The sequence below is a fragment of the Poecilia reticulata genome, linkage group LG20 (genome assembly GCF_000633615.1).
Source record: "Poecilia reticulata strain Guanapo linkage group LG20, Guppy_female_1.0+MT, whole genome shotgun sequence".
In the NCBI taxonomy this organism is placed as follows: Eukaryota; Metazoa; Chordata; class Actinopteri; order Cyprinodontiformes; family Poeciliidae; genus Poecilia; species Poecilia reticulata.
Window position 1 is genome coordinate 7,277,907 of NC_024350.1, and position 24,501 is coordinate 7,302,407.

The 24,501-nt window shown below is 41.5% G+C and overlaps 1 protein-coding gene and 1 long non-coding RNA gene across 8 annotated transcripts in view; one reads left to right on the forward strand and one right to left on the reverse strand.

Moving 5' to 3' along the window:
• Positions 1-202: 202 nt before the first annotated feature.
• mpp7a (MAGUK p55 scaffold protein 7a) overlaps positions 203-24,501 on the reverse strand; it is an 80,004-nt gene continuing 55,705 nt past the window's right edge. For 2 of the 7 annotated variants that reach the window (XM_008438504.2, XM_008438506.2), the window contains exons 7-21: positions 21,483-21,564; positions 20,898-20,983; positions 20,632-20,706; positions 19,417-19,613; positions 18,836-18,900; positions 17,862-17,903; positions 16,332-16,352; positions 16,208-16,222; positions 15,625-15,657; positions 9,939-10,109; positions 7,322-7,402; positions 7,090-7,183; positions 4,628-4,736; positions 3,916-4,059; positions 203-2,420 (exon numbers count right to left, since the gene is read on the reverse strand). In XM_008438504.2, the coding sequence (XP_008436726.1) occupies positions 2,241-2,420; positions 3,916-4,059; positions 4,628-4,736; positions 7,090-7,183; positions 7,322-7,402; positions 9,939-10,109; positions 15,625-15,657; positions 16,208-16,222; positions 16,332-16,352; positions 17,862-17,903; positions 18,836-18,900; positions 19,417-19,613; positions 20,632-20,706; positions 20,898-20,983; positions 21,483-21,564 (1,395 nt within the window). In that variant the 3' untranslated portion in view covers positions 203-2,240. The remainder of the gene's footprint in view (positions 2,421-3,915; positions 4,060-4,627; positions 4,737-7,089; positions 7,184-7,321; positions 7,403-9,938; positions 10,110-15,624; positions 15,658-16,207; positions 16,223-16,331; positions 16,353-17,861; positions 17,904-18,835; positions 18,901-19,416; positions 19,614-20,631; positions 20,707-20,897; positions 20,984-21,482; positions 21,565-24,501) is intronic. The other 5 variants (XM_008438505.2, XM_008438509.2, XM_008438508.2 and 2 more) reach the window with 5 other exon arrangements.
• LOC103482384 (uncharacterized) lies at positions 9,044-13,654 on the forward strand. The gene is made up of 2 exons (XR_536452.2): positions 9,044-9,895; positions 10,940-13,654. It is a non-coding gene; the product is annotated as an uncharacterized LOC103482384 (long non-coding RNA).

Genomic DNA, 24,501 nt, shown 5'->3' on the forward strand with positions numbered 1-24,501 from the left:
ATTTGTTGAATGACTTACTGCTCTCTAGTGCTCTCATTTACAAGATGAAATATATGAACTGGGATATTTTTTTTCTCTGAAATGGATTCCAGTGACACTCAGTGGGACAAATCTCTAAACTACAGGAATCATTTTTAATGATCCTCCTCACAAATCTCAAAGAGATTTGCTAAATGCAAAAATGAATACAATTTTAGAAGAGTTAAATTAAATTTTCTTTAATAAGAAATGTATAATTTCATACAACTTGCCTGATTAACATTATTTACAGAAAGGATTCAAACCCCTTGATTTTCTAGAGACTGTACACATTGGATTCTGATCACAAAACAGGAATCAAAAAGGTAAAGACAACATGTAGTAAAAAACTCTGGAAGCACCGACTGAATGTGACAAAAGACGAGAAGAAATGGTGATAATTCCTGCAGACAGGAATCTATACCTTCAGATTGACAAAAAGATTTTCCTCTGTCTGAAGCCATTAAGTAGTTAATGTCACTTCACTGCTTTAACAATAAAGCTGACACTGAAAAGCTAAAAAAAAAACCTAAAGTACATTTTTTTTGTATTTTACGTACTTTTCTCTTCTTCATTCCCAGTTTCTGAAGTTCAGTTTAAGGCCAATATGTTAGCTAAGCAACCAGAAAAATCAACATAGCTAATTAGCTCAGAATAAAAACTGAGTCCAAAAGCTCTACTTTAGGCAGAAGATAGATTTTTTTAGGAATAAACTGTTCTTGTACACAAGCAGGAACAACTAAAATGTATCAGAAGAACCAAGCTAGCTAAACTGTTTGCTGCTTAATGTTACTGGTATCCTGAAGTAGTCTAGTCGGTAGTGGGCAGCTGATGTTGTATTTTCAGAGTATCTGTGTTTGTGAGGTTCTGGTTTTTTTTAGCCACAGAACCAAGTTTTACAGCCATATCTCCCATCGCTAAGCAGTGGTTCTGAAACTCAGCTTCTCATAAAACAGTGGTAGAGGTTCCCACCACTGATCTTTGAAAACAGACACGGCTAATAATAAACCCATAAAAAGTGGAGTGTTGGTGTCACAGACCACCAGTTTTCCTATTATGAATTCAAGGGACATTGTTTTTATATGGTTCAATAATTATGAGAAATAAACTCTACAATCAATCATTTCTAAATTTTATATAAATACATAACTGGTGTTGTAAGCCACTGTGTGTGTAGATGTGACCTCATCTGAGCCAAAGCAGCCAAGGAGGAAACTGAAAATTGAGAAACCAGTTAAGAAGAAATGAAAGAATCGCATTGATACACATTCAAGAAAATGGTAATTAATAAGCATGAGCTGGTAAGAACGAGTGACAAGTAATAAACCTGTGATTCTCATAAAATCAGGAGCAGCTACATCCTGAAGGTCGCGCGGAGCCGCTGTTGGCAGCCTCACTGAAACCACGCTTATGTGAATTAAATAAAAACTCCACCCTAATGAAACACTGCAGTGAAGCTTTCTTGTTAAAGACAAATGTGACCAGGTCTATAAATGGTAAAGCTGGTCTGCTGGACACGCTCTCAGAAAGCTGCTGTTTCAAACAGATCCAGGATGGAGCGGGATAAAATACAGGAAACGAGAACCAAACACTTCAAGGAAAGAAAAGATTTCAAGGAGCTACAGCTAGGATGAAGTTTCCCTTAGTGACAAAAAATTTTTTATCAAAAGTATTTTAAAAAAAAAGTACTGGAAGCATATAGAAAATATATTAATTTCTTTTAAATAAAATGACAGTTATTGCCCTTTCTTGAGAGAGTACCTGGCAGTGTTTTCACTTGTCACTGAAGCACAGAAAGAAGACAGAAAACATGTTTATATGTTCTCTGCTTTCCATCAGTTTTATTTATTTATTTTTTTTACTTCTATCAAATCTGTCCACCAAGCAGAAAAACATCCTTCCTTTTGGTTTTCCACTGGTTTCATAAAAAAAAAACACCCTAAAGATTGAGTCTTAGTTGTTCTGCTGGTAGAACCGCTGGTCCCTGGTTCTACAAAGATCCAAGATTGTTATCAGTCCAGGTAGGTGTTCCATGATCCAGATGCACTTCCTGAATCCAGATCCTCCCAAAATGTAAGGCAGGTCCACCTCACACTGATCTGTGCCATCTTATCTTCTTCACAGTAGTGTCAGAATCAGTTGGTATAAAAGAGACTTTAAAAAAACAAAAAATTGTTTGTTGTAACCTTTCCCTTTTTGTCCTTTCACGGACAGTGTGGGTCTCAGGAGTGAGTCCAGCTGACAGGAACCCAGTGAGTCTCCATCTCCACTTTCTTTAGTGCCGACTGCAGCTCGCTGAAGGCTGTGGTGAGGTCGTCGTTCACTATGACCTTCTCAAACAGATGGCCGTACTGAGACTCCATCATCTCAGCGGTGTTCAACATCTCCTGGAAGTCCTCCTCCTGCAGAGTCACAGAGGAAGAAAGAAAACGGGGAGGAAAATCAGCTCCACGAAGATGATTTTTCAAAAACTTCAACTATCTGCTTAAAACTGCACAATGTAACTTTTATAAAAAGAAATGTTTTTAGCTTTTTGTTAAAACTGTCACCATCTTGTGACAGTTTGTTGCAAGACAGATAACCTTCTCCATCTCCTCTTTGAATTACTATTGCCATCTGAAGAAATGCATCAGTCCTGATCAAAAACAACCAATCAAACCCACAAGGAGGGTGTTTGCGATGTCAATCAAATTTGTATATGTGCTGTTAAATGTGTTAATGGCAGAGAAACAACTTACCATTAGAGGAAAACTGTTTATCTGCTGTCATTGATGGCTATGTTATTGGGAAGTCACTGTAGCATACCAGAGAGGAAGGGAGAGCAGCATGGTGGGTGGGTGAGCAGCATGCACACGAGGATGATCGACAGCACTAAAACTCTCCTCCTGGCTCTGATTGGTTGTTTCTAGGTAGAACTTGGAGAAGGCTCCATTTTTTCACAGGTTGTCTGTCTCATAGGAGACAGCAACTGTTACGTGACTGTTTCAACAAATATGTGAAAAAAAAATTCTAAATAATAGTTACATACTAACTTATTTAGAATAAAAAGTTTTTGAAACAAAAACACTGCTGTGAACACAGATTTCCAAAAGTGCAGAGATTGTTCTATCATGACATGATTCTCACACATGAACCCCGTCATAGAAAATGCTCTGAAACTTCACCGAATTTTCCTTCCACTCAACACACAGGAATATCCACTCCACTCAGAAAAAAAGACATCCTCAGAAATCTCCTCCAAACAGGCAGAGAGCAAAACTCACAGCTCTAATTTACAGAAAGGAAAAGGAACATTTGTGTCAGTCTGCATTGTGTGTGACGGGAGATGGGAGCTTGTGAATCACAGCTCACTAAACTGACTGAAGTCAGGTGGCTTCTGGTTGACCCCTGTGACCCTGACCCCCTCAGTGTATCAGCAGAGCTGGAACATGGCTGCACTCATTTAGCCTTCTGGTTTTACTGGGAACGTCCAGCTTTAGACTGGAGGACAGATATGGTTTTATAGAGAACCACTTTGCCAAACAGACAATTAGAGACACACAAAGATACAAGTTCATGCTGAGAAACTCAGACACAAACAACCCTGCAGGATTCAAACTGAGTGGGAGCAGAAAACATGAACACACACACACACGCACGCACGCACGCACGCACGCGCACACACACACAGGCTGGTGAGAACTTCTAACTCCTGAACAACTCAGTTTCTGGAGACGCCGCCTTCAGTTGCTGTTTGTTACAGTTTCTCACACCAGTTTATTTAGTTGTGTAAAAATAACATTCCTATTTTCTAAAACAATAATTTTAAAGTTTTAAGACTAAAGTCATCATGATGACTTTTTGGTATTCTAATACATAAAGCCAAAGGGTTCTGACAGATTACTCTGGGTCTCCTACCGTGAAGGGCCTGGCAGATCCTTTGTCATCTTTGCTTGAGATAATTTTGGCGTTCTTTCTCGTTTCTCTCAGTCTTTCCATTGTTGGAGGTTTCACAAACACAACGAAGGGTTTGAACTCAGCCGTTCGCAGAAGCTTTATTGCCTATGAACAAATAGAAAAGCAGGAAAACAGCTGAAGGAGAAGATCTGATTATGTCACAGGGGGATTAGAATCCCCCTGGACAATAAATCCAATAGGGCTGGACAATAAATCAATCATTTATTTTACAACAGACACGTGATCAATATCAATAGATAACACATTTGATAGAATTTTCAATCATTTTACTGAACTCCAGTACAGAACTGCACAGCATTTTAAGGCATGAGGCAGATGAAAGATTGTAGTCGCTGAACCTCTCACGGCTAGTTAAGTAAGGTGAGCGGCATCAACTAACTCTATCTGGTTACCAACGACAACCTGTTGAGTAACCTGCCCAGCAGTGGTTTCAGGTTCTGCCACCTTAACGCAAAACAGCTTTGAAAAAAGTGGAGAGTGAATACTCTGTTTAAAACAAGAAAGTTTTGAGAGCATTTCAGATATTCAAAACAAAAAAACTAATCAATAATTATCTATATAGACCGATATGAAAGGCTCATGTCGTGACAAGTTTTCCAGCCGTGTCTCTCAGCCCTGCTGCGGATGCAGAAGAAGGGTTTGTGTCACTCACATGAGGCTGAACGTCCAACAGGCACACCTTCTTCTTGGCGAGGACGCTGCGTAGAGTGTCCAGACTTGTTCCGTAGTAATTCCCTTTGTACTCGCCGTACTCCACAAACCTGAGGCAGGACAGGACAGGACAACATGGCAGCTGAAAAACTGGACCACATATGGAAAGGAGGTGAAATTCTTGGGTGGAGATAGAGAATCTGAACTTAGTCCAGTCACTTTGTAAGACAACTAGCATATGAAGAAGACTAGGTCAAACAAAAACAGTTTGAAGATATTAGATATCGAAAGGAAGTTATTCTATGGTTTTCACCATTTTATGTAAGAAAAAAGGGAAGAGCAGCCTCCATCTTAGTTGTTGTTTGCTTTACTACACTGCATTTCACTCATCCAAAGACGCTGCTCGTTTAGAGGCCCGGTGGTGAGTATGAAAGGAGCTCAGCGACACCTGTTTGCTCCAGGATGACCATAACGGCCCTAAACGGCTAAACCATCTCTACTTCCACCATCCGGGATTTCAGCTCCTCAAGTAGCTGCACGGGTTCAAGAAAACAACATATTTTCCACCAGATCACCTTCCTCCTGCCATAAGAGCAGCTGCAGGAGGATTTTCAGCAATAACAACAAGAACAGTGAAACTAGAGCAGCAAAAAAAAAAAAGGGAAAGAATTTGGAGCTATGATGCTTTGGTACTGATTTCATCTAAAAAGAACTGCTGTTAATTCTCCACATTAGAGAGTTGTACTCTGATTTTAATGGGGCAATATTGAGAATTTTTCAGGCACATAATCCCATTTTACAACACAATCGTTTAACTATGTTACCTTCAACTGTTATATAAAGGCTCTATCTGTCAAATCTGACTCAAAAGAAATTAGACTTTGTAATTATAAAAGCCTTGAAAATGGGTCTCTGTCTCTTTAAGAAGCTCCTCTTTCTGAAACTCCACCTTCAGGAAGTCATCACAACATCTGTCCTCTATTAACCCTTTAACGTTTTTACCAGCGATTCACTGAGAAGAAGCTCGTATAATGAGCTTAGTAGATGCGCAGTTGCTCCAGGTGTTTGCTAATTGCTCCTGGCTAGTCTCAAGGAGCTGAGTGGGATACAGGGGTTTCCAAAGCTTGGAAACTGCAGCTCTGAGGAGGAGCTTCGTCTTTGAAGGCGGAGCTGGGTCCACCCAGGTCTTTTGCACAGGTGAATGGTTCCCAAAGAGATTAAAGGATTTCTGAAACATGTGTGAAAGAATCAAGGCAACACTTCAGGTATGATTTTGATGAGGGAATGACAGTATAGCATGATGTAAGCCTCAAAAAAGTCAAATTTACATAATACTTTCCCTTTAAATGAGGTTTGAGGATTTCCTCTGGGAAAGCTCTTCAAGCTGAGCACACGGTTGTTGTAGCCTCTTATTTGGGAGCTGAGAGTATCGTTCTGCTGCTGCAATGAGCCACAACACAAACAAGTTCATCTCCTCTCCTTCACTGAGCTGCCTGTAATTTCACAGTGGACATTTCCACTCGTCCAGCCCACATCATAGCTCTGCCACTCATCCCTCCGACTCAGTGAAAAACATTGCATGCCTCCACCTCCACCGCAGCATGCCCTAAATATAACACCTCCTCCAACAGCGCCACCACCCTCCACTCCTGCTCTCTGCATGCTGGGATTGTCTGCGTTCACTCAGGACCACAGACTTCCTCCATGTCCAACTCTGGATGGAACTGTGTGTGTTTGCGGCACTTCTTCTTCTTCTCAATCATCCTTCTGAACTTTACAACTAGCACTTTAATTAGTCGGCCACAAATATGGAAGCAGAGCGGCGCCAGGGCCAGTTTCAGAGAGAGAGAGGGCCCCGAGCAGAGGAGGAGGCCCAGACGGAGACCTGGGGCCCGCAGTCTGGAGATCAGTTCCCAGCACAGGGCCCGGCCCCGTCATCAGCAGCTCACTCTGAGTTACAGACTCTCAGCTGACAGCAAGCTGCGGCACTCTGCCCCTAGTGGACAGGAGAGGAAACACAAGAGATGGACTGATGGAGTTTGGAGGCTCTGAGTTTGATATTAGACTTTTGACACAAGTTTATGCAGAAACATAAACATGTCGTGTTAATAGATGCAATAAGTAGCAGAAAATAATCACAACCAATGATCAATAATTTACAATAACACAGTCCATCACTATGAGACAAACTGAGGTTTTGATTTTTTTTTTTTTCTTTTACAAATGTTTATATCTTTACAGTATCATGTTCATTACGTGCTGCTTTGATTTTGTTCCTATATTGTTCAGTTCACAGTTAAACTAACACAGCAGCAGAGGAAGGCTGTGTTTCTATTTAAACTTCAGGATGTGATGAGTTTCTGCAGCATCTGGTACTTCAAGTCTGATCAACATGAAACAGTTGGAAGTTGAGCAGAGGCTTTGCTTCTCCACTAAGATCTTTGGGTTTCTCTCTCTGCATACTTGTTGTTGTGAATGTCCGCCTCAAAGAGATGTTTGGAGATGAAGTGGTACTCCACACCGTCACTCTCCTGGTTTTTCTTGGGCCGACTGGTATCTGGGGGGGGGAGAAATGTAGTTATGAACAGTGTTCATGTTGTGTTTGCTGTTAATTTTGGTGACTGTGTGTGTAAAGCACTTTCATGTGTCCATAATTGAGTCGTATAAAAGCAGCAGACGACTGCAGGGAACTTACGTGGGATGGTCACACCGAAGTGCTGAGGGTCTGAGATCAACAGCTTCCTCTTGAGTTCATTCATGCCGACCCCTGAAGGTCCTGGACAGAATAATAAAAAAACAGAAACCTTCCATAAATGTTCAGCAAAACCAGCAGAAAAAGTGTCTGTTTCCTTGAAGATTATTCAGGCTCTTCTAGTTCTCAGCTGAAAAAAGGAAATACAGCAGCAAACATTTTGATAAGTTGGAAAAGCACAAAGTGACTAGGAGTCAAATGATGGGTTGTTGCTGCTGCAGCCTCACACTGATCCTACAGAACCCTTCAGAACCGGGGCCGTTTGGTCCTGAACTCGTCCTGCTGGTTGGACGGCTGTAGATTATGACCAAACATGCTTTAATACTTGAACAGTATTTGACCTCAGCTCCAGTGAAAGTCTCCAACTTTCCTTCCTCCACAGAGAAATCAACCTGTTTCACAGAGGAGCTGAGTGGTCGGCTGATTTATTCAGATCAGGAAGTGGAGTTCGTTTGGACTCGGGTTGAAAAATGTGGAAGGAATGCAGCACTGCTGTTTGAACCGGGTTCTATTGTTGTAGCCATGAAGGTGGCAGAGCGTGGTAATAGAGGCTCTGTAGTGATCCTTATCTCAGTGGTGCAGACAGTCAATCCAACATGAACCAGACCTGCACACACAGGCTGAGGGGGAAACATGGAGCCTCTGGATCAGAGGGACCAGAGGAGGTCCAACAGAACCAGCAGCTCCAGTCTGAAGCCAAAGCCAGCAATAAAGCAGAAGTGCTGCTGTTTTCTCTGAGCTGTGCTCCTGGGTTTCTCTCTCTGCTCGCAGTTTGCTTCAGCACTAAATGTGTCAGTCTGCATTACTGCTCTCATTAGAGAAGCTGCCTTCACTGTGGAGAGCTGAACAACTTCCAGGCCAAACAGACCGAGGCCCGACCCGACGACCCGGCCTCCCAGCTGCTCTCATCAGAACCAGACGACATCCCAGCAGCGTTCACACTGTGGCTACACTTAGAGACCTGCAGGTTATCAATAGAAGCTCTAATGAAGCGCTCCAAAGGTTCTGTTTGTGGATCTGTTTGCTAACGTCTGCTCTGAACTTTAACAATCAGATTTCTTTAAACTCTGCTGACATTATGTAAAACTGATTTTCATTAGCCGTCTGTCCTGAAAGCTGCAGAAGCCCAGATAAGCATCTGGATTCATCTTAGAAATGATCCCAGACTTCATTTCTTCAGCTCCAGTCAGGTCAGAGAGGCAGGCTGCAGCTCTGTCATTAGAGGCTGCTTTCACCTCAATGAACAAACGCCTTCAGGCATTAGGAAAAAGCTTTTAGACAGAAAGCTGCCAGGCTAAAGACAGGAGAAAGTTCTGGGCTGTGTCCCGTCTGCAGGTATGAAACCCCCCCCCCCAAAAAAAACTCACTTCTCTGCAGAAACAAGCTGAACTTTCCCTGAAACTTTGCTTTTCTCTGTCCGCTGTGTCACATTTTAATAGCAGATAGGAAGAAAACAGATGGTACTCCTCATCAAACACTTTCATTCTCTCCACAGATGCAACAAGTTGATCCAGTCTGATTAATACCATTTTAGTAAGCTTCTAAAAATCCGTAAACTCGGATAAATAAAACTATTCAACTGTCTGAAGACCTTTAGCCTTTAATATATACAGCTGAGACAGAAAGCAGAGTCTTTCTTCCTCCACTTCACTGAGTGTCCAAATGTCCACATACTGTCCTCCACCCTTTGGAAGACAGGTGGGACGGGTTCAGCTCTTTGATAAGCATCTCGACCTGATGAAGCCCATACTCTGAGTACCAAGGCTTGGCCAATCAGGCGACAGCTTGGAGTAGAGAAATGGAGGGAAACGGTTTTCCACCTTCTAGATTAGATGTTTCTAAAAAAAAAACAACCTCCTGAAATATTCAACTGAAGCTGCTGGAACAGATGTGTGAGCTTTCCTTTGATTAATGGAAACAATGAAGAGATTCCCAGTGAAAACTTCAGGAATGCCGTTTCTCCGTTTCTGTCTGAGACGTTCTTCTCATTTTTGTTCTCATCAGAAACCTAAAAAGGGAAAACAAGGAGAAGTCRACAGCTCCCTGCTGGTCCAGTTGGTCCAGACAGAGATTTAAAGCTTCACTGCTACACCTGGCTCAGCTCATTGTTCCAACATTTACTGCCAACACTCGTCTTCCAACCACAAACCCAGAAGGAGGAACCACTAAATTCAATTCAGGACCTCGGCACATCATTGTGAAGCTCTTTGGAGAGCCTAGCAGCAGCTGCTGCTCCAGGCAGGTGCAACCAGTTCCATTATCTGAACAGGTTTAAAGGACACACAGAGACAGGTGCAGGAGGTGAAAGTGTTTAAAAGGACTGACTGATGCGAGTTCTGCACCGTCTATCCCTCTGAGAGCTAAATTAAGGACCGTGTGTTTCTCCTGGATCATGGAAGACTGAGGCCCATCCATCTGGAGCTTCTGGACTYTCAGAGGTCACACATCTAGAAGTGTTTGAGGAGTTTCATTAAAACAGTTTCTAGGGAGCCAAGTCTGACAGCAGCAGAGTGTGAGGTGAGCAGTGATTTCACTGATTACCATCGGGTTCTTTACTCACCCACTAGGACCACCAGCCTGTGTTTAGCTCCACTCTGCCTGCAGTAGGGGGCGACCTCTTCGTAGGTGGGGACGTCGGCCATGTCATACATCTGACTCTTCTTGGACTCGTACATGGACTTGTTGGTCTTTCTGTCTCTCCTGCTAAGACGGAAACTTCTCCTGAAGCCAGCTGGAGGTCAGGATCAAACCACAGACAGAAGGAAGGCCATCATTACAATGCCATGCAAAAGTTATCATGTCATTTTAAATGTTCCTGTTTTGTCACTGTCAAACCTAAGGTGATACAGAACTGAGCACTGTGAAAGGAGTCTGAGGCTACATTCTCACAGCAGGCAAATCTAGTGGTTGTAGCATAACAAAATTAAAACTTTTGTAAACTCCAGTGCAGCTGTCAGACCAGCTGATCCTCTGCAGGTGTGAGCTTCACGTTCTCTGTGTGTTTCTGCATCCACACAGCTCCATGTCCAGGAGCTCAGGTTGTTCTGATGACAGACATCTTTACTGGAGGTGAAGGAAATGCAGCGCAACCCTCAGCCCAACACTTAGCTTTGAGATCACACTCAGCCACTTCACTCACATTTTCCACTTTTGGGATTTTTATTGTTCTTTTATATGCATATAGAGTAAATTTCTTAGTCTGTTGTATCTAAAGTGACACAAAGACTTCTTAATAGACTGATTCATTGTGCAAACGCTGATCTCATAATGATTTAAAGTATTAAAAGCAGACATTCGTATTTATTAGATGTTGCTGAAACCTGAAAAGTTATAAATCTCTCTGCCTTTAACTGAGACTTTATTTCACTTTTATGATTTCATTATATTTTAATCAGTAATAAATAAAAAGTCAGATACATGATGCAGAACGAATGAAGCGAAATGATGAAGTGAGAGACTAAATAACAGCCTCATACTTTCCACAACATCCTCAGACAGCTGTGTTTCTCTGCCGACAAACAGCCCAGTCACATTTTTCTCTGCTCGTTCTTTTCCAAACAGTCCCTTAATAAGAGACGGACCTGCCGACCAACGCTGAGCTCCAGATGAAACACGCTGCAAGTCACAGCAGCACAGCAACGCTGCTTTTGGAGAAGCTCGTGTGTGTATAAGAAGCAGTGAAGGCACGCGGCCTGGATATAGTCTTACACTGAACTGAGGCAGACTTTGTTCCACTCTGGCCAAGCTGTGGCTTTCATGGTCTGTGCCATCTCTCTTGTGAGTAATCTACTCATTCAGCACCAGAGCTCCTCTGAGCCCAGTTTCCAGTCTGATAATGTCTCACAGCCATGTAGGAAATTTAGCAAGTGTGTAAGGAAAGCAGCCGGCAGCCTCTGTAAGCTGAAGCTACAAACTACCCGCTCAGACTCCCAACGTACCGAGAACCACTAAAACCCTGGATCTGGAAAACAAATGTCCACAACTGTGAAGCAGCGAGAAAAGTTGATCTGAAGAGAAACCGTCACAAAGCCTGACAGCAGAGAGCAGCATCAGGTCTTCCAGACGTCACATGGAGGCCATCAGTAAACGACAAGCAGCCTTTTTCCCTCCAATCACAACTCATTTCACTCAAAGAGTGGTGAGGGTAAAATGAAAGTGAGACAAAGAGGGAAAAGCTCCCAGKGAAACCAGCTGCTGTAGTGACCCTCCATCAGGGGCCCGGGGCCTGACTGTGGGCTCCAGAACCATCCTGGTTCTCCTCCTCAGACTGAATGGAGACAACATCCATGGAGGTAACCAGACATGGCATTGGGGGATGAAATGAGCATTATGCTCAATGCTGCGGTTTGACGCTGCAACACTTAGTCCAGGTGGTGGGCACCAAATGTGGGAAGCATTAGCAGCTCTTCCTGCCTTGTTACACATCCAGATTACAGGACTGGTTGGTTGGAAGGATGAGGAGGAGGGATGGTAGGCAGCAAGGGAGGAGTGGAGGCTTTCCATTCTGTCAGCCATTATTATTGCAAGATGGAAGAAAAGGAAGAGAAGACCTGTAGCTCTTCTAATCTGATGGTAGACAGGAGAACTGCTGTTCTTGAACATTCTAATATCTGATCTCCTTTGTGCTTCTGCATAACACAAAAAAATAGAAAGTAGAAAGAAATGATCAACAATCAGCCAAAGAGATGAAACATCCATCCATCCTTAGATGGCACTCTTCAGGCTGTTCTTGTAATCTTGAAGTGTTCTCAGGTTAGAGTGAAAATATGGTTCTGCGGTGAGTTTTGATTCTGCCAAAGGGATTCATTTAAAGGGAAACTTTTAAGAACAATTCTGATCAGATCCTCCAATCACATCAGCGGAATCTATTTATTATGGAGAAACAGAAGTTCTACTTTGGGCTTCAGCTGAACCACATGTCCAAATCAGAAACCCTACGGAAGAAGCCAATCTCAGTTTGTACTGCATATACAGGATCCCATTCATTAAGTCATGCATATGTCATTACTCTAGAAGAGGCATGAAAAACAGATAAAGAAGTAAACAGATAAAGGCAAAGTTTAAACCATAACCAGCAGAAGCAATGACCTCCTTCTTGCAGAAGAAGTTCCAAACCACCTTTTCCCATACCCCCATCAGACTACTCATCAAAGTAAGACCAAATGATACTATAACTTCTCTGCTTGAGGCAGAGACTCGTTCTAAATCCAAGATGAGCAGTCAATCTTTTTCTGGTTAAGGAAAGTGAGAATACTCCGACCCAGTCAGAATATTCAGATTTTGTGGAGGGTTATTTTGGAAAGCTTGAGTTGGGTCATTGTCCATCCTTACAAAAAAAAAAAAAAAAGTTTTTTATTTTTCCCCCAGATTAATATCAACAACTTCCAAAGCTACCAATAAACTCTTGCAGCCAATCTTATATTCAAATCCAGACTGTTTTTACAGACTGGGAAAAAAAATAGCTCCCCACCTGATCTAAAAGATTTTACATATGAAAAAACTCATTCTTGTATGTTTTCTTCATGCATTCATACATACTATTGGTTTAAAGAGTGTGCAGACATTTTGTGTTTGTAACAGACATCAACCTTTTTTTCCCCACACAGAAAAAAAAAGAAGTCATTCTCCAAACATTTCCGGCCCATATTCTACTGTACGAGTTCTCCAAATGTTCCTCCTACAACTGTAACAACAGACGTCTGCAGAAATGATTATGGTTCTGCACTGAAGTGAAGGTCAGGTTCTGATCTTTGTGAATACATTCAGCATCTGTTTCCAGGAGAAGCCTGCATATCTGGTCTGGTAGCTACTCTGACCTCCTGACAGAGGGAGGTTTAGCTGGGGTTAGACCAGATGATGCTTCACATCTTTAATCAGTTTCTGTAGCGGTCATCCCAGTGTTAAACTGGGTTACCTGGGGAGAAGAGACTCACAAAAGATGAGGAAAATGGTCTCCAACCCAACTCTTACAGGCTTACATGGTGGAACAGTGTTTTAGATCTGAGGTTGCTAAAAGTCTATTTGCGTCAGAAGCAATCTATGTTTCCCCTCCGTCTCATCCCGCAGCTCTACGGGCTTAGAGACGTCACATCTCAGAACGATGCTGGTCGACCCAGAAGCTGCAGCTCGGTAAGCAAAAAATAATAAAACTCACACTGACAAAATAAGTGGCTCAGATTGTTGGGGAAACTTTAGAGCCACAGTCAATGATGCCAACACTAAAGAGTCTGGAAGCACCAAAAGCAAAGAAATAAACAGTTATATTTACAAAAAAAACAAAAAAAAAACAAAATCGAAGATGGCTACAGGTTGAATCTTTTTGGGTTTTTATTGATGTTGGCTGGTTAATGGTTCAACTATATTCTGTCGTCCACAGTTTCTAAAGTCCAGTGCCTTCATAGTACAGAAATCCCTCCTTTTTAAAACTCTGAATCTTTCACGGATTGATAGAAGCAGGAATAAAAAACAAAGATGATGTCATAACTGCTATTTATGCACACGTTTATTGTGGTTTCTCTTTCTGCAGGTTTAGAGGCTGACTTCAAGGATGTTTACTTTCTCTCCTCTACCGCTACCTCCTTTCCTTTAAATCCCTTTCCCCACCTTTCTCCTTTTCTTTTCATCTCTGTGTGAATTACATTTGAAATAAACCCAAAGAAATAAAGTGTCTCAAGTGGAATATCATGGCGAAATGTTCCACTTGTGGAAAGTAAATCTGTTCAGCCTCACCTTGACACAAACAATTTTGAGCACCACACCGCCGGAGAGGATGAGAGAAAAAAAGAAGGAAGGAAAAAGACTAAAACCTGAGGACAACAACTGCTCGCCTTCCACCACCTCCTTTATTCCGCCGTACAGCTTTAGTAGCATTGGAAAAACATCTGCAGCTTCTAGAGTTTCAAACCTTTGAGAACGGGCCAAAGTTACATCCTACAACCACATCCAACCGGCTGAGAAGCCACGCAGCTGTACTCACCCAGAGGACGTGTTATTAGAATGGTTTCTGGGTTTTTTTTCCTTCTCTTGAGGTTTTCTCATTTTGGTTAAATCTCACAGAGGGCTACTGGGTTTCAAAAAAAGCTGCAAACCTACTACAGTGCGGGACGTCGTTTGGGCCCTACAGAGGAAGAAGAGATGATGAGGTCACTGAGATTGTGTGAAGGGCAGAGTGACGGAGCGAATCCTCAGAGAATAAATAAACGGAACATAGCCAAGACATGGAGGGTGACCCTCTTTAATGTTAGGAGGGTTTGATCCAAATGAAACAATCATTAACATGCATCCATGGGATTTATTATAAATAAAGAGTCTAAAATAATACAGTGTAAAGAGAGGGGGGGATTTAAGATCAATCAACTTTTGACCCAAACATTTGTCAAAAAAACAATATCAGAGAGGAAAAACTGCTATAAAGACATTTAGGTAAAGAGATTTACAAACAAGCATATCCTTACAGAACCTCACAAATCAAACTTTTTGCACCTATATGACCACCTTTCACTCTTCTGTCTGTTTCAAGTTGAATGGGTTAAAGCCCCCGACATTAGACTATGGTAAGCTTCTTTTTCTTTTTAGATTGTGTTTGACTGTGAGACGATACTTTTTTTTTAATTAAAAGAAAATCTTTATTTAGATGCATAATATAATAATCTTAAACTAAATGAAACTATGTTTCCAGTTTAGAATCTAGTAAGCTTTAGAAATAAATCCATTATTTTATGTTCTTCCAACGAGAAGGGATGTCCAGATAGAGGTTGGGTGAACTGAACCGCCCAAAAATCTCTTGCCTAGTTTTGTTTTTGGAACTATTACTTACTGTATAACATGGAAAACTAATTATTCAATACAGAAGTGTGATAACAAATAGATTAATTATGGATTCTAAAAGTGAAAAGTACAAAAACAATCATTCATTTTGTGCCAATATTATTTTGTACAAATGTACAAATCTCTGAATGTAATTTGTGGCTCCATAATTTAACCATCATACTGAAAACAATAATAACAATATATCTGATAAATAAGTCAGCCATAACAACCAGTAAGTGGAATTTTCTGTTTCCTGTGGAAGACACGTGACATCAAAGGAGGTCAAAGTTGATGAATGAAGGGAGAGCTGCTAAAGGAATGGGGAAGGCCTTTTTCTAGGACAGATTTTGTAGCTTTCACAGTTATGTCAACAGTGAAACAATCACACCAAGAGAGGAGAGGATAAGCTGGAAAACAGGATGATGAGAATCTCTCACCTAAGTGGAATCCGCTACAATAATCAGCTTCTTCTGGTGATGGGAAGAAAAGGAAAGAAGAATCCAAAAGAGAGGAACAACAACTGATTAAAGAGAGGAATCAATCTTGAGAGCAACATAAACCTACCTCTTTGATCACAAAGTGAAAAGGGGAAAATGATGCATTCATTGGAATACATGGGGAACAATATGGGGAGAGTAGTGGAACAAACTGATGAATTATATTAGATATGCATTTTGTGATAACCATGGATGTAAAACCAAATCTAAGTAATGTAACGGCCTCTGTCACTATCTTCATTCCTGCCCTTTGTCTGATATAATTTTATATTATCAATAAATTTGTCATTTAGTATCTTTAGACGAGTTAGAACCAATATATTTCAACAAGGTGCAAAGTTGTTTTTCTGAGTAAGTAGAAGAGGAAGGAAAAGGAAACACAAGGATGGGAAGCAAAGGGTGACCTTTCATTTAACACTAAACTGATAAAGGGGGTGGCAATGGTCAAGGGGTCTTTGGACTTGCGTACAGCAGCACAAGTACATGGGTAAAATATGAGATGGAAAGGGAAAGGTTGTAGTACCTTCAATTTCAGTAGCTTTGAGTGCCAAAAGGTAAAGAAGCAATGTTAGTTGCTTTTAAAAAGTACTAAAGTTTATGAAAAGCCAGTTGAGCAATGGGGTAAGAAAAAAAGAGAAGAAACCTACCAAGCTCTATCTCCACATCATCTTTCAGAGGGAAAAGAAGAAATGGACAAAGAGAATAAATAAGTCATAATGCTGCAAATAAAAAACATATGTTGGCCAAGGTTTCACCAAAATAAAGCACCTCCCCACACCCACACGCACCCCCCCACCCTCCACCCCACACACACACGAAGACCCCACTACAACCTGCAGTATATACCAGCCAAAGCATGGATACTATTGGTACGGTTTTCTTCAGTCTTTTAGGTTTGTGTTAATATGGACTCCCTTTAACATGTAATAGAACATGATGATCATTCAGCTGCAATGACCATCCATGTTCCACAGCCTTATGGACACAATCATGCTCCGTTGTCCTTCATTTGCCTTTTGGACACTAAATAAGAAACACTTGATCTCATTATGGGTAAGGCTGCTGGATGAGGAAGGAAGAGGAACAGCTGTGGTGAAGCTTCTGCTCAGGATACTACTTCTATCCTCTGATGCTGGTGACAATGTTGTTGGAGGTAAAACTGAGGAGGGCCCAGAAACTTCCCATTTGTGCACAAGAAGTGTATAAAAGTGTCAATCGATGTCACATTTCATTATGAGCTCAAGATTAACAAAATTGATTTAACAGTTCAAGTCAGTAATGTCTGCCGGCCACTTGAGTTGGGGATATTTTTATCCACCCGTCTACATGTAAAGCGTTTGGGTCAGTTACTCACTAATGTGAGTAACTTACTCTAACACTATGTAATAAACAGCTGAGAGAACACATGCTGGTTAAACTTAATGCAACAAGATAAATGTGCATAACAATGACAACCAGAGACAGTTTAAAGGCCGGCTGACTTTCAGGAATCAAGTTACGTTTTCATCCACTATGTTTAGGAACAAAACATCCCTCTGTAGCCTGAGGTAAGGGTGTAGCTGAACATTTATGTGACTAGGAGGACTGCAGAGGGATAAAGGTGGCTCTTCAGTTTTCCTGTGATCCAGCAACGTTGGTCACAAACTGCAATTTCTGTAATTAACTTTGATTCAAGTTTACCTCCAACTCTGCCACCTTCATCATTGGAAATGCTGCTTCTGCCACACTGTCAATATCAAAACTACAATATTTTCAATATATTTAAATCTGGATCTAATGCAGGCTGCACAATGGCGCAGTTGGTAGAGCTGTTGCCTTGCAGCACGAAGGTTCTGGGTTCGATTCCCGGCCTGGGGTCTTTCTGCATGGAGTTTGCATGTTCTCCCTGTGCATGCGTGGGTTTTCTCCGGGTACTCCGGTTTCCTCCCACAGTCCAAAAACATGACTTAGGTTAATTGGCCTTTCCAAATTGCCCCTAGGTGTGAGTGTGTGTGTGCATGGTTGTGTGTCTCTGTGTTGCCCTGTGACAGACTGGCCTCTCGCCCGGAACGTTAGCTGGAGATGGGCACCAGCAACCCTCCCGACCCCACTGAGGGACAAGGGTGAAAGAAAATGGATGGATGGATCTAATGCAAGTATTTCTCTAGAGATAGTGGATATCTACAGTAGTTCATTACCTAGTGTGACACAGTCTGTGAAGCACGGCTGTGAAGTGGCCACTGTGATTTCACAAGGAGGAAAAACATTCAGATTCAGAAACCTTGGAAAGGAATGTAACATTTATGTGCTGCTACAATGTAAATAATTTGGTACTACTGTATAAAGTGGAGATTAAAGTGAAAACAACAAACTCAACATCAAAGACAGATGGACCTTAAAGTGAAATGTTTCACCAAAATTTAAAAGTTTTAAATTTCCTCCAGATGCTCCTGAGTTGCATCAACAGCAGGTTAAAGATCTCTAAACAGCAGCTGGAGCAGGGTCATGTGACTTCTGCTCTGATCTCCGAGGACATTTGGACATATTTTTTAGTTTGGACCGAATGTTTCTGCCTTCATATAAAATCTCACATGTTGGAGCTCACATCATTTTCTGCTCTCATGCTCCCCTCCTCTTCCAGCTGGAACACTGACCCAGCAGCTAAAGCACATTAGATGAGATGTGATTGTAGAGAGAGCTTAAAGAGCAAACAATAAGGACAACAGGAGAATGAAAAAGATATCTTAAATCCTTCCCAGAGCTGCCTTATTATTCTGTGCAAGGCTTTCATCTGCTGCCTATCTGACCAGGAATGGTTCACATTGTCTAATGGCCTCCTGGCCTTGTACATGAGCATTCCTGCTCTAATGAAGCACCATGTGATAACAGAGCAGGATGGAGATCAGGCAGGAAACGATCTGACCTCAGTTCATAGAGCTGTTTGTCCTGACGTCCAAGGTGACATGTGAAGAACCAAGACGCACTGCTGAAGCTTAGACAGCTCAGAAAATCAAGTTACCACATCTTAACAACGGATTAAACAGTTGTTGGAAAAAGTGTGTGGGACAATTCCCACGTGTACCCAAACGTCCATCACGCCCACACCCTGTGAAACTGAGACTGTCATGTTCAGGCTGTTGGGTAAAAATCACAGCAAGTGGTAAATGCTTACATGGCCGCCTGCTGAGGGTCCGTTGTAGTGGCAGAGTTGCAGGGGGCTGCCGTAGAGCGAATCTCCTGCAAAATGAAAAAGAAGGATAAAGAAAGACATGAAAAAAACTAAGAAAATGTAGAAACACTAATTTTCATGACCAGTTGGTGATTATTTCACACTTCTCTCTGCTAAGTTTCAGAGAAGCAGTTCTACAAAGACCAGCAGCTTTATTGTGTCAGGACAGACTTAAAAAAAACAGAACTTAATGAAAGGAGAAGTGGAGACACTACTTAAAGTTAAGTACCCAAAAACTACTTTACCCTTCGTTTAGAAATGAAAGGCTACATTTTCCATTTCAACCTTGAGGACTTCTGAATGACAACAGCAAACCTACCCAGTGTCATGTGTTCCACATCAAGGGAAGGTTTCCGTTCCCTTGCTGCCCAAAATACGTCAGTACCATTGCTATCATTACTGTCATTACTTATTACGGACCTGACCGTGTGGAAATCCAGCTTATGTTTGGCAGTCCACAGCCAGCAGAAGGAAGAAAACGAGGCTGAAGCATCAGGGAGTCATAGCTGGAGGTTGTTTCTCACCTTTCCTGGAACTGTTTGGACGGGATCAGACCGGCACGGGGATTAGCATCCCCATCAAGCTTTGCCTGCCACCATGTTGCATCTTCTTGGCTCATTATTTGAAGGATGGAGCCCTTCTTGAAGCCCAGACCAGCCTCTTTACACGGGATGGCACTGTCTTTACTGGGATCATAGTCGAACAGTGCTCGCAGAAACACCTGGACAAACCAGCAACAGGGTGGACAAAAGAGACAAGAAGGGAGAAACAAGTTGGTTATTGAGGCAGAATCTGGAAGGCCTTAATGAAAGTAGGGCTGAAACTGACAAATTAGTAATCAATTAATCAATAGATCAAATAATTTTTCAGATGACATATAGCCAGAATAATCCATTGGCATTCTACATATTTTTCATTTCTATGCAATATTAGAAACACATTAAAATATAGAGATAAGAAAGGAATTCAATTAAATTTTTTAAAAAGAAAAACATTTAGCATAGTACAACATTCCTTCAGTAAAGTTGAACCAGGTGAAGCTAAAACGATGCCACTTAAGGAATTTTGGCTAAAACATATTTACAGACAAAGGTGGTTTTATCTCAAATGCAAAAAGTATATATTTTCTGTACAATTTTGTCTTCATTACTTCTCTGAATATGTTTGGATTTTTTTTTTCAGAAAATTGCCTTTTTTTTGGGTCTGTGTAGTCCATTTAAAGATTAATAGATTACTAAATTAGCTGACGATTATTTTATCAATTAGTTAATCACGCCTGCTGAGGGTCCGTTGTAGTGACAGAGTTGCAGCCACTACAACACCCCTCATGAAAAGCACAGGGTGATTATTCTATTTTTTCCCAGGTGTCCTGCCCTGCTTCTTTTTTTTTTCCCCAGGAACGCCATGTGCAGAACCTGGTTGTCAACTTATGTACACCACAACATTGGTCGACACAAGGGGGATTCCAAGAAAGTCACCATGTTGGCCAATTAATGCTCTTACATCAAAGTAGCCAGGCTTAGCACATGGGAGGCAAGGGGGTTTTGTTGAGGCCTCTTCTGGAAGTGTGTAGTTGTTAAGACTGTCAGGAAGGGTAGAAGCTGCACAACAATGCTCAGCACCAACAAAAAGGTTTGTTGTTACCCCATGCAGTAGGATCTCAGGAATTCTCCCAGGACAACCTAAGCCCATGTGCAAAAAGAGTGATCCTAATTTGGATTTACTGATAAAATACTGACCTTTGGCTCTCTGATAGATGCGTCTTCCTTCGAACCAGGGACAACTTTAAAAGTGATGGCTCCCTGCGACTGGGCCTGGATGGTGGATAAAGTATAAATAAAACATCTTAGAGTTTTGTTTCTTTGGTTAAGTATTTCATTTCCTGTTGGGATTAATAAGATTAAGACAATTTTTGCCATCACAAAGACTTTTTTTCTTTGTTTACCAAGTGAGAGAAGCTGAAACAGAGGAAACATTTTACATATTTTAAAAACACCAGCCATACCAGGATACGAATGATATCCTCTGGTATCTTGTCGTCCACAGGGATCCCGTTGACCTCCTTCAGTTCGTCTCCAGAATGAATCAGCCCTGACATATAAAAACACCAGAATTAAATCTCTACGATCATCCTCATATTGATTATTCTAATCTTCCAACTCAAGTGAGCTACTGTGTGAAAGTGCAGCGTGTTCGGAGCCGGAGGTTGTGTACAGAACGGCAGATTAATGTTTACAGTGACGATGATCAGTGGGCCTGGAAAGGAATCATGATGTTATTGAGGACATGTGTGGAAATTTGCCTTTGGCTCGACTCTGGCAGAACCGACGCACACAGGCTGGACGCAGTGAACACACACACACACACGCACACGCACACACACACACACACACAAATGTGAAACATGTGGACAAGCACCAGAGCTCTGCCATCTGTGTTCACTTTTAAAGAGTGGATTGATTTAATCTATGGCACAAACACATCGTTTCTCTGCTGCAGAGTCAGGATCTGTCACACCTCCGACCTTCTGACAGATAAACATGTGGAAAGAAAAAGATCAAGAAGGAGAAGAAGAGGAGCCGGAACTGACCGCTTCTGTCTGCTGCTCCTCCTCTCATGATCCGGGCCACAATGATGGCTCCTGTTCCATCATCACGTCTTATTGTTGCTCCCTGCAAAGGAACCAGAGAGGCTGCTAACATCAGTCACATCAAACTGAGTTTATATTTATTTCATTTTATTAATTTTTTTAATGGGAACAGACATAATAACAGACAAACAGAAGGAAGCAGCAGTTCCATGCCTGTATCATGATGCTTATAGTGAGATCATTTACAGCAGCCGTCCCGAGAGGGGTTTTTACAAACAGCGTATCTAAGATACTGCCAGGAAGGTGAGTGGTAATAAAAAGTGAAATAATTAAAAATGATGTCAACATCATCCTACTGGATGGCTTTTCATCAAATGGAACTAGACTTTTTTTTGCCAAGGTCGGTGAAATCATGAACAGTTTTATTCAGTCAGAGTTAAACCAAAAACTTTGTCACTCGGAAAGCTGAAATTGACTATAGATTTTATTCAACATCACTCTAAAGTCCAAGTATATGTCAAAAACAGCAAAAGAATGACTTTGTAAGAGGTATAGTAAAGTTTTGGAAATAGTTAAAAATCTGTGGAATCATTTGAAATCTCTTTGAATCTAAGAGATTTGGAGAATGAATTGAAAGTCTGAGTGGCAAGTTATGAATTATGATGCTGACAAGCTTCTAACAAGAACACTGAATTTTAATATTCAAATTCAAAGGTGAGGTGTGTACACTTATGAATCCAGATTATCTTCCGTTTTAGTTTTGTAATTTTTCACAGCAACTCAATTGTTTTTTCAATTGAATTGTACAGGATAAATTTCAAGTCCTGTGTAGAAAAAGCACTGGTCACCAAGGAGAAACAGGGACACTAGAACCTCTGCAGCTCAGCGACGGCCTCAACTAAAACCACTTTACTGTTCATGACCTGCCAGTGAAAACAAACAAAGCTCCATTTTAAACTCACAGCCGCCCATCCGGAACAACCACTCCATACATCGGCCATGAACCCAACTGAACACGGAGCATCTGACAAACATCGTTCTCCTCTAGATTGAGAGCGACAAGGAAAAACAAATAGGAATGGCCGAGGCAGAGAGACGCAGATAATTAGACATGATGTGAATTAAAGCAAAAGTGGAACGATGACAATGACCTCCTGCTGAGCTCTAAACACTGACACAGAGGAAACACAAGATGGTGACCTTCACAGCAGATCTTAAAAACCAGGAGGAACCAAATACAAAGTGGGAAACCTGGACATAAAAATGCATCTACCTCCAGTCATATCTGCTGTTGGACAGTTTGATAAATCTCTATTATGAAGTTCTATAATGATTTTCTGGGTGCTGTAACAGAGTGGCCCCTGTTGGGATACCCTTCACCTAGCAGCCCATCAGGTGGGATTGTGACCAATAACAGCTTCTCCTACTATTCTACTCTTCTCCCTGTCTGCATCCAAACCGGTTCTGGTTTCCTTTTTGTTTYCTTAACCCCATCTGGACCTTCCATCATTAACAAGTCAATTGAAGACTTGTTCTGATAATTATGAGGAACAGGAGTGATTCCAGGAGAAGCTGTTATCTGATGCACCGCAGACAGTCGACTCTTTGACAGGAAGGTGCACCTTCATTTATCTTCCTCCTCTGAATCTTTACACCTTAATGTTAGAACTGGTCATTACCCAGTTCTTATGACAACACTTAGCAGCCCACCTCACTGCTTCAGACAGGTGGGGGGTGTTTGGGTTTGTGAATTTCACCAAGCGTGTCTGTCTGTCTCCATGCTGCTGCCATGACTCAGTGTGTGAAGAGCTCAGTGATTCATGCAAGATGAGTGGAAATGCCATCTCCCTGCTAGAAGCTGGACAAAGCCACAGGTTTTCTCTCTGCATGTCTGTGTGAGAGCTGGATGAGCTCATATAGAGTTCATCCAGCAAGAGGATGTCATAGACACAGGACCACCTGTGGATGTTGTTTATTTTGTTTTTTTAAGATGCTGAGTCTTGCAATTGAATACCACAAACCTCAATTCTTTGAAAGTAGGAAACCTTGAAAAATCTAAAGTTTACAAAATACTTATTTTACACAGTGCACAGAGAGCATCTCCTGACAAACAATTCTTCGTCTATGTTGTATTTTCATATCGAGGGAATTATTAATTTTGAAAAGAAAAGAAAAAAATCGCTAATTGAAATTCTTTTTTATAAATTCTGGAGAGAAGTTAGCCACATTAACGGTGTTTCCATCCATCCATCCATCCATTTTCTTCTGCTTATCCGGGGTCGGGATGGCACAATTTGACATTCCAAAAATACATTCACCTAATGGAAACACTCCAATTAAAAAAAAAAAACTAAACTAAATTTTTGATAAGTAATAATGAGGTGGATTTTTTTGGGTCGTACAGAAATTGGTTTATTTCACAAAATTGTAATGGAAACACTTTCTTCGCAACACATGGTCAACCACTGTATGTCAATACTGGCAGAAACAACAAGACAACTGGAAATAGTTGGAGGATAATGGCGCAACATGATTTTAACTGCATCCCTTATTTAATGGAAACACCGCAATTGCAAAATTGTGTTTTCTCAACATTAGTGGAATACTGACAAAGTTTTGTGCACAATTTTAATACAGAGGCTGAGAAAAATGAGAGTCAACATCAGCAGAGCTCTCCATCTTCTTCTGTGGCATCCTCACCCCCACAGACACTGTGAGCAATCCATCAAGTGGAAGACATGTTGCTTTTAAAGCTCGTGGGTCGGTCTGTAAAACACTAACATGTGTGCTGTCTGCTTGAGTCTCATTAGCTGCTTCATTTATTTCCAGTCTGAGTCGTTCCTTTTCTTTCAACATTCAGATGGAAACAGACAACAAAGGATTCTCCTTTTCTAAACATGGACATCCATCAGGTCTTTCCTGGACAACGTTTCAATCAGGAGCTTCTCTCAAGATCAGCAGACGAACTGGGACGCCACTTCGTTTCTAAGCCACATCAGCCCACACTGAAATCAGAATA